Source organism: Genypterus blacodes, unplaced genomic scaffold (assembly GCF_046128005.1).
Source record: "Genypterus blacodes isolate CSIRO-AG114 ecotype Tasmania unplaced genomic scaffold, CSIRO-AGI_Gbla_v1 ptg000118l_1, whole genome shotgun sequence".
NCBI classification, from domain to species: Eukaryota; Metazoa; Chordata; class Actinopteri; order Ophidiiformes; family Ophidiidae; genus Genypterus; species Genypterus blacodes.
This window is the reverse complement of record NW_027466921.1, coordinates 991436-1004545: the sequence shown is the minus strand read 5'-3', so window position 1 is coordinate 1004545 and position 13110 is coordinate 991436. Positions and strand designations below refer to the sequence as shown.

The 13110-nt window shown below is 45.7% G+C and overlaps 1 protein-coding gene across 1 annotated transcript in view; it reads right to left on the bottom strand.

Moving 5' to 3' along the window:
* The window catches only part of edar (ectodysplasin A receptor), a 28238-nt gene continuing 15128 nt past the window's right edge, over positions 1-13110 (bottom strand). The window contains exons 5-12 of the mRNA XM_076161882.1: positions 11383-11468; positions 6727-6807; positions 6528-6650; positions 6320-6394; positions 5213-5285; positions 2827-3148; positions 2671-2734; positions 1-2516 (exon numbers count right to left, since the gene is read on the bottom strand). Of these exons, the coding sequence (XP_076017997.1) occupies positions 2134-2516; positions 2671-2734; positions 2827-3148; positions 5213-5285; positions 6320-6394; positions 6528-6650; positions 6727-6807; positions 11383-11468 (1207 nt within the window). The 3' untranslated portion in view covers positions 1-2133. The remainder of the gene's footprint in view (positions 2517-2670; positions 2735-2826; positions 3149-5212; positions 5286-6319; positions 6395-6527; positions 6651-6726; positions 6808-11382; positions 11469-13110) is intronic.

Sequence of the window (13110 nt, the reverse complement as noted above, 5' to 3'; positions counted from 1 at the left end):
TTTCCATACCTCTTTATTAATGTATACATTATGTACAATAATAAGTTATATATACAGTTACACTTTGGTTCCATGATGTCTGTGTCTCTACATGTTCTACTGTATGTGCTACTGAGGTAAGTATCCATGTTTGGTTATTGCATATCATCTTATCAGCATATGTCAGACTGTCTAAAACAGTGCAGGAGCTCATTTCAGTTCAGTTTACTCATTAGCGATTTCAACAAAACTCCAAAAGCGTTGAAAAGCATTTAAAAAAGAACACATTAAATCTCCTTTTGCAGTCTGAATTGAGTAGAGAACCCTGCAGGAAGAAGGCGGTGTACTATAAAGTGTGAGCTTTCCCCTACGGACTGAGGGGAGACGAAAGACAAATACACGCTCGGTAAACACGCACATTAATTCATTTGAAAGTACCGGAGTCCAGCCCCAAAATATGAACAAAACTCAAAAAAACCTGGGAGAGAAGGAGTTGGCAGAGGGTTGTTGTGTTTGATTCTGTGCAGAACACTCAGATAAAAATAAATCAAGTCCTCTTCCCGAGATACGACATCAAAGCCAGTCTTGGCATCGCATCCTCAAAATGAAATTTGGAGCTTAATGCTGTGTTGACGCTTAAACAGCTAAAGTAAGAATCAGGAACATGTTGCCCAAAGCATTATATCTCCTAACAGAATCATTACTATAGTATTAAGATGACTGTAATGATGTGATTCTTATAGCAGCAGCCTTCAGTCTCTAATACAGGCAACACTAAACTGAGTCCAGCTGCGTTTGACAAGTGGACAAGCCACAAAACTACACATTGATCCCATTTGCTATATTAGTCCCACAGGGGAGAGAGGGGGGAGCTTAAATCCTGTCTGAGCATGACTAACTCAACTACAAGACCTGGGTACGATCAGACGCGACGTGACGACTGCAGCAGCCCCCGGGGCCGCTCAGTCGCTCTCCGTTTAATACAGCTTTTACAGCTTTTCCACTGGGCTTTCAGTGGTTAAGTGCCCCTTAATTGGGTGCTGGAAAATACAGGCACTTTGCACCCGTTTTTTTGTAAACCGCAACACTTCAGCCAATTAGGGGTCCTGAACCGCCACACAGCGAGTAATTAAGAGCTGGCGGCAGTGTGAGACCGCAGCTTTGGGGTAAAAGGGTAATAGGGGGGATGGAGGAATTATGAGAGGGAGGGGGTCAGGGCTCGGGTCACTACTGGGGAAGAGAGGAAGAGGGAGAGTATGTGGGCAAGTGTGAATGTGGAAGAGTGTGAGACTCCGGCTGCTCATCGTTAGAGCTTCCACAATTAATACACATAAGCTAGGCCAGTGTTAAAAACAAGAAAATGGTTTTAAAAGGAGACAAAACATGACGAAAACACACCAGTTGATACCCCACATACAGCATCTCTCTGTTTGCCTCCGCTCCTGTGATCACTGCCGCTTTTGTTTAGTTTCTTTGGCAATATCCAAATTCAGCAGGAGAACCAGGGTCACCAAAGGTCAAATTTCCCCCAAACAATATTAACCAGCTGAAGGCGGAGCTGAATGGACGTTTTTAGCATTTCCAGCTGGCTGTTGCGTTTTTTAACAAAGCAGCTTGTATCTGTCGCCTTTCATGTGCGATGAGAGTGAAGCCCGAAGCACAGACGTGAATGTTAAACTGATGCTGTGGTCAAACCAGGTCGCCTCCTCCTTTCGCACACGCAGATGATCGGGAATCAGAAAGCTCCAGGGTCAAACTCGAGACGTCCGTGTGTCAAAACTTTTAGAAAGTATAAAATGTCTGAACTCTTACTGTGGCGGCCAGCGCATAGTTCATCCAGCTTAGAAGTGTAGAAGCACAAACTCATAGGTATGCAACAGAACTGTAGAGACACAGTTTGAGAGATTTTGTCCTTTACCGAGATAAAATATCTGATCTTGACAGCCAGAGAATATTTTGGCCCCTGAGGTCTTATATTCTTGTCCTTCTCAAACTGTATAGCAATGAAAGGAAAGACCAAAGGAGTTCAGATCAGAAGCTTTTTGACAGAGAACACGTCTGTCATTCTTCATGTGTTGTGTTTGTAGATATCTGCCGTCCCTCTCGTCAGCACAGTGTTCGTCCCTACGTGAGTCTCTGAAGAAAACCAGATCTTCAGACGCTAGCACAGCGTTGGGACGGGGACGGACACGAGGACGAACAGGCCAGCTGGCTGTGTATGCTGCCGATGCCTTGCCGTCCGGCCGCCGCCGTCTCGCCGCCGCCCAGTACGTCCGAGCAGAGCGACTCCACCGCGTCCAGCCTCTCGATCTGCACCAGGCGGGTCAGCAGGTCGGGGATGCTGTACCCCGCCGTGCTCACCCTCTCGAACAGCTGCAGGCCGTCGCTCATGCCTCCGATCTCGTCTCGCTTGAGGCCAAAGCTCTCAGCCAGGTGTCTCCACGTCTTCACCACGGCCGCCTCGCTGCTGTAGGAGGAGCTCAGCATGCGGCTCGCCTTCTCCAGACAGTCGAAGGGAAGCTCGGTGGGGCTCAGGCCTGCGGAGGTGAGAAAAATGGTTAGCACTTGATTTGCACTTGTCTGAGCAGTTTAGTCCTTGCCGGTTGACTAAACCTCATAAGATGAAGGAGGATGGGCAATATCAGCTAGATGATTGATGAAGTATGGACCTATTTTCTGAGTAAGACTTACCCTCTGTCACATTACAGGCCCGGGCGTACAGGTCCAGGATCTTTTTCCTCCGACTCTGTAGAAACTGTGGCGAGAAAACAGAACATAAAGCTGCAGATCTGCTCAGAATCATAACTTCCACTCTACTAACAGTTAGAAACTCTTCCATCTCCTTACCCCAGGGGTTTTATTGTTGCTGTTCATCGCGTTTACACTGCTGATGTGGTTCCCGTTTCCGATCTGGTTGACGTTGTTGGGGCTGGGCATGCTGCTGGCCGAGCCGGCGGCGATGGCGGGGGTGCCGTTGCAGGTGCGGTCCCGGTCCAGGAGGCCGAGCGAGAGGAGACACAGGTCGGGCTTGTTGCCCAGGTTGACCAGACACAGGTTGGGGTTGGGGGCGTTGCCCTCGGCCGATCCCTGCTTCTCTGACGCAGCCTCTTCGTCGCTGTCGATGCTGCGGCTCAGCAGCTGCTCGTTCTCTGATGACGCATCGTTTTCACTGCGGAGGACATGCAGGCGCGGTGAGTAACCTTCGCTTGCTCACATATTGATAGGAAGCCGCAGACGTCGTAGATTCATTACATTTAAATGTCACAGTGAGCAAACATCCTTTTCCTCAGCATTACACTCTTCCTCTCACAGGCCCTTTTCTTCACACTTTAACAGTATTTTCTTTGATTTGTGTTTCTTCGAGTTGGAGCTATTTGGCCAAAAATGTAGCTGTTAAATCTGTAGCAGCTCATTTACATTAACAACCCCAACAACAGCTTGTAAATGACTAACTAACACACTGAGAGCTTTGTGAATGAGTTCCTCATATCGTGCTGCAAATGCAACAAGCATTTTTATGAATTTATTATGAAGTGATGTCAGAGTTTTGCAGCTGAACAAGCCTACAATCCATTTTTACTGTTTTTGGTCAATTTGGCGTCAAGGCCTTTCCCCCACATGTTCATTTGTACAGAGTTGTAATAACTTGAGGCTTTGTCCTCGAAATGAAACTGGCACAGGACAGAGCGGCGCTGTCGTTGGAGACGGTTGCCATGTGTATGTTTTACAACATGATAGCGTGTTCCAGCATTTATTCCTCCGCCTGGATTTTCTCCCAAAAACACCTTGTTGACAGAGGCTCACAAAATGCCATTGTTCCACAGTCCCACGCTCTAGCCCATAACACACACACACACACACACACACACACACACACACACACACACACACACACACACACACACACACACACACACACACACACACACAGAATGCAATTGTTTCCCAGTCCAACGCTGTATACCCGAACACACACTTGCACACACACACACACACACAATGGCATTGTTTCCCAAGTCATCCAACACCCAATCTGGCAGCGAGTGCAGTGAGTTAGCACATCCTCTGGCATGATGATATACACGCTGCTAAGCCTACTGATGCTCTCTCTCCCTCCCTCCATCTCTGTCTCTCTCTCTCTCTCTCTCTGTGTGTGTGTGTGTATCTAATGTATTCCACAGTTCACACCCCACTGATACACGGGCACAGCGTATCAATATGCACGTATACGCCACAGACGCTTTACCACTCGGAACACAATGGCTCAGTGTGTGTGAGCATGCAGCAATTATCCTACATGTATCACGCTTCCCCCCCCTGCACGTTAGCCACAGCCGCCGCCGCCGCCTATAAAGCGCCATTGTCTTTCCCGCCCCGGTGGTGGACGCGGCGTGCGCCTGGAGTGGAAGGTGAGCAAACTGTTGTCTTTTGTTGTCTGCTGGAACACGCTTTCAACCAGCGGTGGTTTTTTAGGTGTATAAATAACCCCAAAACCGCCCTGACAGCCCCCCCACGCCCCTTATCTCAGACTCATCATCAGGCTCATCTGTGTGTATGTGTGTGAATGTGCGCGCGCTACTTCACACACCCTCACCCCCCGCCCCCGTCCCTTCCCAAAGCCACATAATGGCTGGATGATTCATTAAAAACATACAAAAACTCAAGTGGGCATGATCTATTTTCCATGCCCGTGCCCATGCAGGGGAGGGATCTCTCTCACACACACACACGCACTCACACACACACACACACACACACACACACACACTGCACTTAGATACCAGCAGTAAAAAGGCCAGCAGCAATGATCCCACTACTGCTCTGACTTGTTCTGTGGTGGCTTAATTATGCGCAGATGCTGAAAATATGATAAAAGCCTCTCTATGGGCCTCTGTGACGCCACACACTCTCACAAACACACTAACACACACCTTCTGCGCTCGCAATGATCCAGACATAATGGCGTATAAGACAGTGTATACTAAATGACCGTAAAAAGGGAAGATATTAAGGTTTTTGGTCCCAGTGTGTGACTGCTGAGAGGGTCAGAAAGCCACAGTGGATATGATTGGCTGTTCCAACTCCTGCTCAGGAGCTCTGATTGGCCAGTCTGAACCCATTAGATGCACGGGTTGGTATTGTGGTATTTTGCCGTGTCTGACCTCAGTCATTAACTAATTATGGTGTTCAGTTTTCACGGCGCGTCACAGTCTGAATCAGAGGCGTCTCTCACCTCTTTGCAGTCTTCTGGGGCGGAGCTTTGACTTTGTCGAACTCGTCCTTCTCCGAGTAGATCACCACGTTGTCTGAAGGAGAGCGGGAGAGGACACAGAGGTTACACACACCCTTCTCACATGTGTTCAGAATACAGAAAAGAAACGGTAACCCTGAGAATAGAGTCAGAGCTCTGAGGTTGTTGGTGCAACACCTGCTGAGAGAGCACAGATCCAAACTCAACACATGACCGGGAGCCAAAGCAGCTCAGAGGAAGAGAGAGGAGGGAAGAGCGCTGGAGAAGCCACGTATAAAATGATTAGGACTATTATGTTAGATTACACTCACACATCACAGATACTGATACGGAAAGACGAGTGAAGTGTTTGTACATGTGTGTGTGTGTGTGTGTGTGTGTGTGTGTGTGTGTGTGCAGCGTCTGTGTCTTTCATCTAACAGTCTTATTAAATCAACGTCTCTGTCAGTGACAGCTAGTCCAGCTTGAAGCAGTCATACATACATTCATACCAGTCATCCATCATACATTTACACGCATGCATGCACGCACGCACATGGTAAGCCAAAATGAAATAACAATGTAGACATTAGTTTCTTAATTTGTGTATAACTACTTTATCCTGTTTTTCTATCCATTACAGTATTAGATTGTAGACTTTGCTGTACCACAGAATGTGGCTACAGTGTGTGTGTCTGTGTGTGCTTGGTGTGTGTATGTGTGCGTGTGTGTTCATGCTCTCCACATGTAAGTGTTTAGTCAGTCAGTCTGAGAGTTAAATTAAACAGAGCATCACTGTCAGGAAAAATGGCGCCTAAAGCAACGTATGGCTTGAACATTGGAAGCTTCACATTCCACCAGAATGTACTCATTAAACTGTACAGCTGTCAGCCTACACACACACACACACACACACACACACACACACACACACACACAGTATAGTGCACATACAGTGTATGGGCACATAGTGTATATAGTATATGCCTACATGTATAGTGTAAGCAAAACTATGCTCGTTGCACTTTTTGTTTTTATACAGCATTATCTGTAAGGATATAATGTGTGTGTGTGTGTGTGTGTGTGTGTGTGTGTGTGTGTGTGTCTCACCAGGGACGTCTTTCTTGTCTTCCTGTTTGTTGGTCTGAGCCTCCACTGCCTTCACCACTTGTCCAGAACAACATGCTGTGGACACACACGGAAAGTTAGAACTAATGAATAACGAGAGATAGAGACACAAAGAGAGAGACATATAGACAGGCAGACAGACAGGCAGGCAGACAGAGAGAGAGAGACAGATTGGGAGTGTGTTTCTCACCCTGGCTCGGTTTGGCCCTCAGGATGTAAAACATGATGATGAGGACAATGGCGATGGCCATGATGAAGATGGTTGACATGGCAATAATGAGAGCAGTCGCTAGGTGACCCTGACCAGTGGGGTCTGAAACATGGAGGCAATGATGTCAATTAGAACAAATAGAGTGTGTGTGTGTGTGTGTGTGTGTGTGTGTGTGTACCTTTATGTGGATGAGGGAAGACAGTAGTGCTTCCAGGATCACTTGGTGCTTTTCCTGGTGCCACTGCATTCGTTTTCATGCCTGTGAAACACAAACACACACACACACATATTAAATTTGCAAGTCAAACTATTATTGAGTTTGTTTGTTCACACATTTATTCGTCGTAGTAAAACAGAGCAAAGATTCATCACTGCTGCCTTCCAACATCTCCATAATTATGCAGATCGGCCCAGTGGGGGCGCCACAAACATCTCCTTCCCGTCAGAGGGGACAAAGTCGTTCATCGCCATGACATCTTGCTCCCTCAGTGGTGTTAGTGAACATTCAAGCTGCGCTGTAATGGAACATGACATCAATGATGCTTCAGAAATTGGAATTAACAGAGACAACAATTTGTCCTCAACGCTCTGTGACCTCAGTCCCCCACAAAGCACACACACTGTTTATGGGAAGTGTGAATTTGTGCGCCCTCTAAATTTCTCTCTCTCTCTCTCTCTCGCTCTCGCTCTCCCGCTGCAGCTCATCCATCACCTCCTTTAATCAGGCTTTTATTTCACCCACTTGATACACTGTGGACCTTTTTTGGCATGAGCTCTGCTGCTTCCTGTGGTCTGAGAGCTTCATGTCATCAAGCACACAGGCACAAACACACTCACACTGAGCCCGGCGCCCTGTGGCTGCAGACATCAGTTTGGAGCGTGTGTTTACTCTCTCGTTAAGGATATGAGCTTGCACTGGAGTTGTGTTTAGTCGACCGCGGTTGCGCGTAATAATCAAGTCTCAGAGGCTGAACTCAATGATGCACAATGATAATTGTGTGTGAAAGTAGTTATTCATTTTGTGTGTGTGTGTGTGTGTGTGTGTGTGTGTGTGTGTGTGTGTGTGTGTGTGTGTGTGTGTGTGTGTGTGTGTGTGTGTGTGTGTGTGTGTGTGTGTGTGTGTGTGTGTGTGTGTGTGTGTGTGTGTGTGTGTGTGTGTGTGTGCACTCCATCCAGACCTGCATTGTAGTTGGTATGCAACACTTCTAAATGTCTTTTAAATGTAAATGCGCTCCAAAGGGGATCAACTCTATAGATTTCCAAGTTCTTCTTACCATTTATCTTCTGGTTAACCCTTGTAATGCTCTAAATGTGCAACAAAATTCACCAATCCATTGCTACCCTTCCTGCTGCATCACTGCTGTGCACACTGAGTGAAACCATTCTGTTTTTGTTAATGCTGTCTCTTTAAGGTGCCCTGAGTAGGCATGTCTAACCATGTTGATGTCAAGTTACAGACTGGCCAATCACAGCAAAGCTTTCAGGGCAGGTCAGGATATTTACTGACTTAATATTCAACACAAACTCCTGCTGTATTAAGATGTAAACATGAGTGAAAATAACCAAAAGCAAAACATGTCCATGTATTTAAACTGGATTTCACAGGAACTGCATGTTTTTGTAACTTTAGATGCAGCTCACCTCTCTCAGCACATTTGCATGTAATCAATAGTCTAAAGAGTGTGTCAATAATGCAATTAAGCCGTTTACACACACAGAATGTCTCCGAGTGTACACGAGGTGCTGCATAGCTGCTGTGTGAGGCCATCCTGCCCATTAAAGAAACGCACACGCAGGCAGCAAACCCTGACTAAGATGTTTTACACGCTGGAATATCTAATATACACATCAATGTAGTTTACAAACGCATAATCTAGGCCCGATAGTCGGAATAAGCTTCCTTTGTTTTGTACCAATGTCAATGTGTCAATGGCATTAAGCTTGTATACATGACATTTGGAAAAGCTAATGTATTGCCTTTATTCCTAGTTGTTATGGCCACATCTGAGCAGCAGTATGTTAATGCACCTCCAAAAATGTGGGGTAACTGCTGTGTAATGTGGCCTCGTGCTGTTTTGGAGAAGTCTGCAGCATTTCACTCCGTCTTAAAGCGTTTTTACAGCTCCATAAAGTGTCTGTGCAGAGTCGTGTCTGTGCGGCGCGGTAAAGAACCTTTTTACAGGGTTTTCACAGTATTAAATAGGATTAGCTACGGTTAAAGTCACATTTTTAGGAGTGTATCTAAAAGTGCCGGGGCCTGAGCAAATGCGTCACATAGCAGCAAATGGCACCGAGTGTCAGTAGAGGACGGAGGTAGAGGAGCGACGTCTGCAGACTCCCTAATGTCTGCCTGCCAAAGAGTCGCATCAGCACAAGCACAAACACGCTAATCATCGCTCTCTCTCTCTCATACCCACTGAAGTTTTAATTATCACACGGCAGGGTAATTTACAGATTACACGGCGAGTGTCAGCCTGCCTGCAAACTCACTCACTCAGCTCGCAGATCGCTTTTTTTTTGTTAACAGTTTCTATACTCGCAATTAGAAATGTGGCGCTGCAGGAAGGAAACACTGGATAATCTGTGTTTTGTTTCATCCGGACACATCACATTTATAATTGGACTCCGATTATCGGATTACACCGGGAGATGAGAAGTCAGAATTGGCAAATCCAGGTCTTACAGATGATCACAGACCCTTACGCATTTTACTGTCAAACAGCACTTTTAGGATGAGGTAAGTATTTACAGAAAGAGAAATATATCCCCCGGGGAAAATGCTTTTCAAAGATAGTTTTTTCATAATGATCGTCAACTTTTATACGCCAAGATAGAACCTGAGAAGGGAGAACAATGAAGCTCACACTCAGGTTTGCATAACAAATTTAGTTGAGGCACATTCAGCTGATACAGAAGCTATAAAGGTTGATTTACTTGTTACACCGTGGAATTAATTAGGGAAAGGTTTGGGAAATGACATTTAAGTATAGAAACCCTGAATATGACAAAATAATGATAATAACACCAACGTCCGGACTCCCATACCGTCTACCAACCTACTTCAAAGTATACAAGGATCACAATTGTGCAGAGACTTTGATCTGCAGATCGTGTTTTTCTCTTAGGCAGCGCTTTTTTTTCTCGGCTTCACACTAAACGCTGATTGTTTATACATAATGCCTACGCTTGAAATCAAATACGTGTTATTTATCCTGCAGTAGATCACGTTTACGAGCTTGGCTTATCCATCATACTTGACAGAGCGGCTATAGGGCCTCTGTGTGTGTGTGTGTGTGTGTGTTGGGTCAGAGCGGGTAGAGGGTTAATCTCAGGGCTTGTGGTGAGGATTTTGATTAGATTTTGCGTAAAGCCTGCAGGTTTGTAACGCTTGTGTTTCTGCTGGTTCAGTAGCTTCACTCAGGAGAATCAAAGCGAGTGTGTCTGTGCAGGATCCGACTGGTTACCAACATCCTTACAATCAGCTTGTCGAATCTGAAAACAAGACCAAACTACCTGCCAATCTTTCCATTTGGTCTTTTTCTTTTTCCTGTTTGTTTTTGTTGTGCTGATCGTCTCTATAATTATATCTCTCATTTGCAGCGTCATTCACCGATTCATTTCCATGCCTGGAGAAACAATTAGAGCGCTGAAAAGACTCCCACCCGCATCTCTGCAGGCCTGGGCTGCTTTTTTGGGGGCTTTTCATATTTCAAAACATGCTCATTAAATATGACACAATTACAATGCCATTCAATTCCACGCTCTTCAATAACACTCTGAAGGGGGGGGGGCAGTTATGTGCCCATAAATAATAATCCCATAGCTGTATGTATCAATAAAAGTCAAAAAATACACTGTGCAGACACTGATTACATCACCTCATAGCTGGATCAATGTGAGCTAAGTGACAACATTGATCAAACCCACACAAAGGAAGAACAGCGACACACTGCTTCCTCCATCTGTCTACAGCTACACTTATTTTAGATGATTAAAAAGTTCTTTGAATTTCACCGGGGGGATAGATCGTTAGTCTCGGAAAAAGATGAAATTCTTTTTTTTTGCTACGTGAATAGTGAAGATTCTCAGTCAGTTGTTCATCTAATCACTGAGACAGACAGCGGGTCTGTGGTTTGTGGTTTGTGGTCTGCAGTTGTGGGGCCCAGATCTCGTCGCACTGGGGCCCAAAATCCCTGAAAACGCTCCCGCTTGTCAATTGAATCGATCTGTTTCCTTTCTTTCACATTCATGATATTTTCACTGTAAAGAGAAACTAGGGAGAGCAAAGTTCGAGCCTGTTGATCGGAGAAAACTTTGGAAAGACATAAGAGAAGGAGGGCAACAGAGAGGAAAATGAGTAACAGCATCCTGGAGTGTAAATATTAAATTACGAGCATGCGGGGAATGAAATTTTGTAATAAAATACATCACAGAAGCATTATTTCAATTACACAGACCGTTTCATTCCTTAGCTAAGACAAGAAGAAGCGTCTCTGAGCCGGATTCTAACCCGCTGTGCTCTGTTCTGTTATGCGGTATCGTAAAAATGTTACATGTCTCTGCTTATTTCTCAAACAGAGCTAAAGTATCACCTCCTGCATAAATACATGGGTCCAAACATTCCTGTGGAGACGATGTTTGGTCTCGTCTTTTGTAGCCGGGTGAAACTGTTACCCGCAGCGTCTCCTCGGTGGAGGAAGAGATACCGGGAGACATGAGGTTTGTCCCGTGTTCCAGTGTTTGTTTCGCGCTGATTAAATGATCAGAAACCGTGAAAAAAGAGACATTGCTTGGAATAAAAAGACAGCAGTGAGGTTGGAAATGTGTCTCTTACATTCTTTGGTGTTGCGCGGTGAGTTCTGGCAGGAGTGGCAAACCATCCCGTACAGGTTCCTGGGTCGGTTCTCCAGCATGTAATACCTAAAGAAGAAGAATGGGAAAGATAACACAATCATTCTTTCCGATTTCACCTTTGGGACCAGGGGCTCCTTCACTTGAGCTGTCGGTGATCCACTGAAATCCCCCCCCCCCCCTACCCCCCTTTCAATCCGAATCTGACCTTTAGCCTCCCGTAACAGAGACAAGATGACAACAAAAGAAAGCAAAGGGCTCAGTAAAAAGGGGAGAATTCTTCCAGAGCTTAGTCCTGGATTTTTTTTTAACTGTAAGCCGTGTGAGCTGTGATCTGGGCCGGCAGGTGTTCTGCAGACACGTGAAGCCTCAGTAGCTTCCAGACAAACCCCTGCGTAAAAAAGACAGGAGGTGGGATGGAGGGGGGGTTCACCTGGCTCGAAGCAGCTGAGGTGAAAAGTTTGACTTTAATTGATCCCTGGAAGGCACCAAACACGGCTCAGCAAAGACGTCGCCCTGAGTCACTGAGGAATGATCCACATGAGCAGGACGTAGAAATACATTGACATTTACATCTCCACAGTGTGTGTGTGAGAGAGAGAGAGAGAGAGAGCAGGGAAAATAATGAGTCACCCTTCCCACCCCAGGGAGCCAGGACCACCCGCCACCCCAGGCTGAGACCCTCACCAGTAAACACTCACACACTGCAAACAGCTTCATAGTTATATTTAGAATCGTAACGCCTGCTGTCACTGCTCAGACCTGCCGTATTTCATTTGTATTGTGTTTATATACGGTGCAGAGTAATTGTGCATACAGTATGTACACTGTTTATTGAAATATGGTGTAAATTGTGTTGCATTCTCTGCTTTGCGGTGAATTAATACGCATATGCTCCATTTTCAGCACATGGAACTCTTGTAAAGTAATATTGTGTGTTGGGTGTGTATGCAGAGTAAACAACTGACATTCTCATATATGTGGATTTATCTGATTCCAGCGTTCAGCCCTCTGGAAGCCCAGTTTAGCGCCACCATCTGGCTTCTGTCGGGATCACACACAAGGTATCACCTGGTACAAATGTTGCCAGGTATCTTCCATTATAAGCTCAGTGTCTTTTCTTTTGTGTTCAAATCATTAGAGATATGATGTCAATGTCAAAACCATTTAACATCCTGTTTCCTGTTGACATGGCACAGAAGGAGAGGGGAGGAAGAGACGGCGATGATGGAGTGATGAGGAGGAAGGGGGAGGAAGGATGGTAGGTCTGCTAACATTTAGAAAGTCCCATTGATTTCCAGTTACAATGGCAGGCAGTGTGTTTCCACATGGCAACCGTGGATGCCATGGCGAATGGAGGGTTCGGATGTGGTGTGTGTGTGTGTGTGTGTGTGTGTGTGTGTGCGCGCTGGTGTGTGTGGGGGCGGGGGGTGTACTGAAGAATGTAACAGGGTGGTCCAATCATGTCAACGCCATTCTGTTAATCCAGGATATGTACATAAATGTGAATACGTCAAGTTCATATAGATCTAAATGTGCAGTAACAAGTATCCAAGCGGTGCCGGTGACAGGGTGGATCTTTTTGACTTTATTTATGGTAAAAAGTTAAACACAAACTTAACAGTATCTACATTATCAAAGAATTTTCCATTGGTTTGTCAATGTGTGAAGCTTGAATAATCTGTGTGTGTGTGTGTGTGTGTGTGTGTGT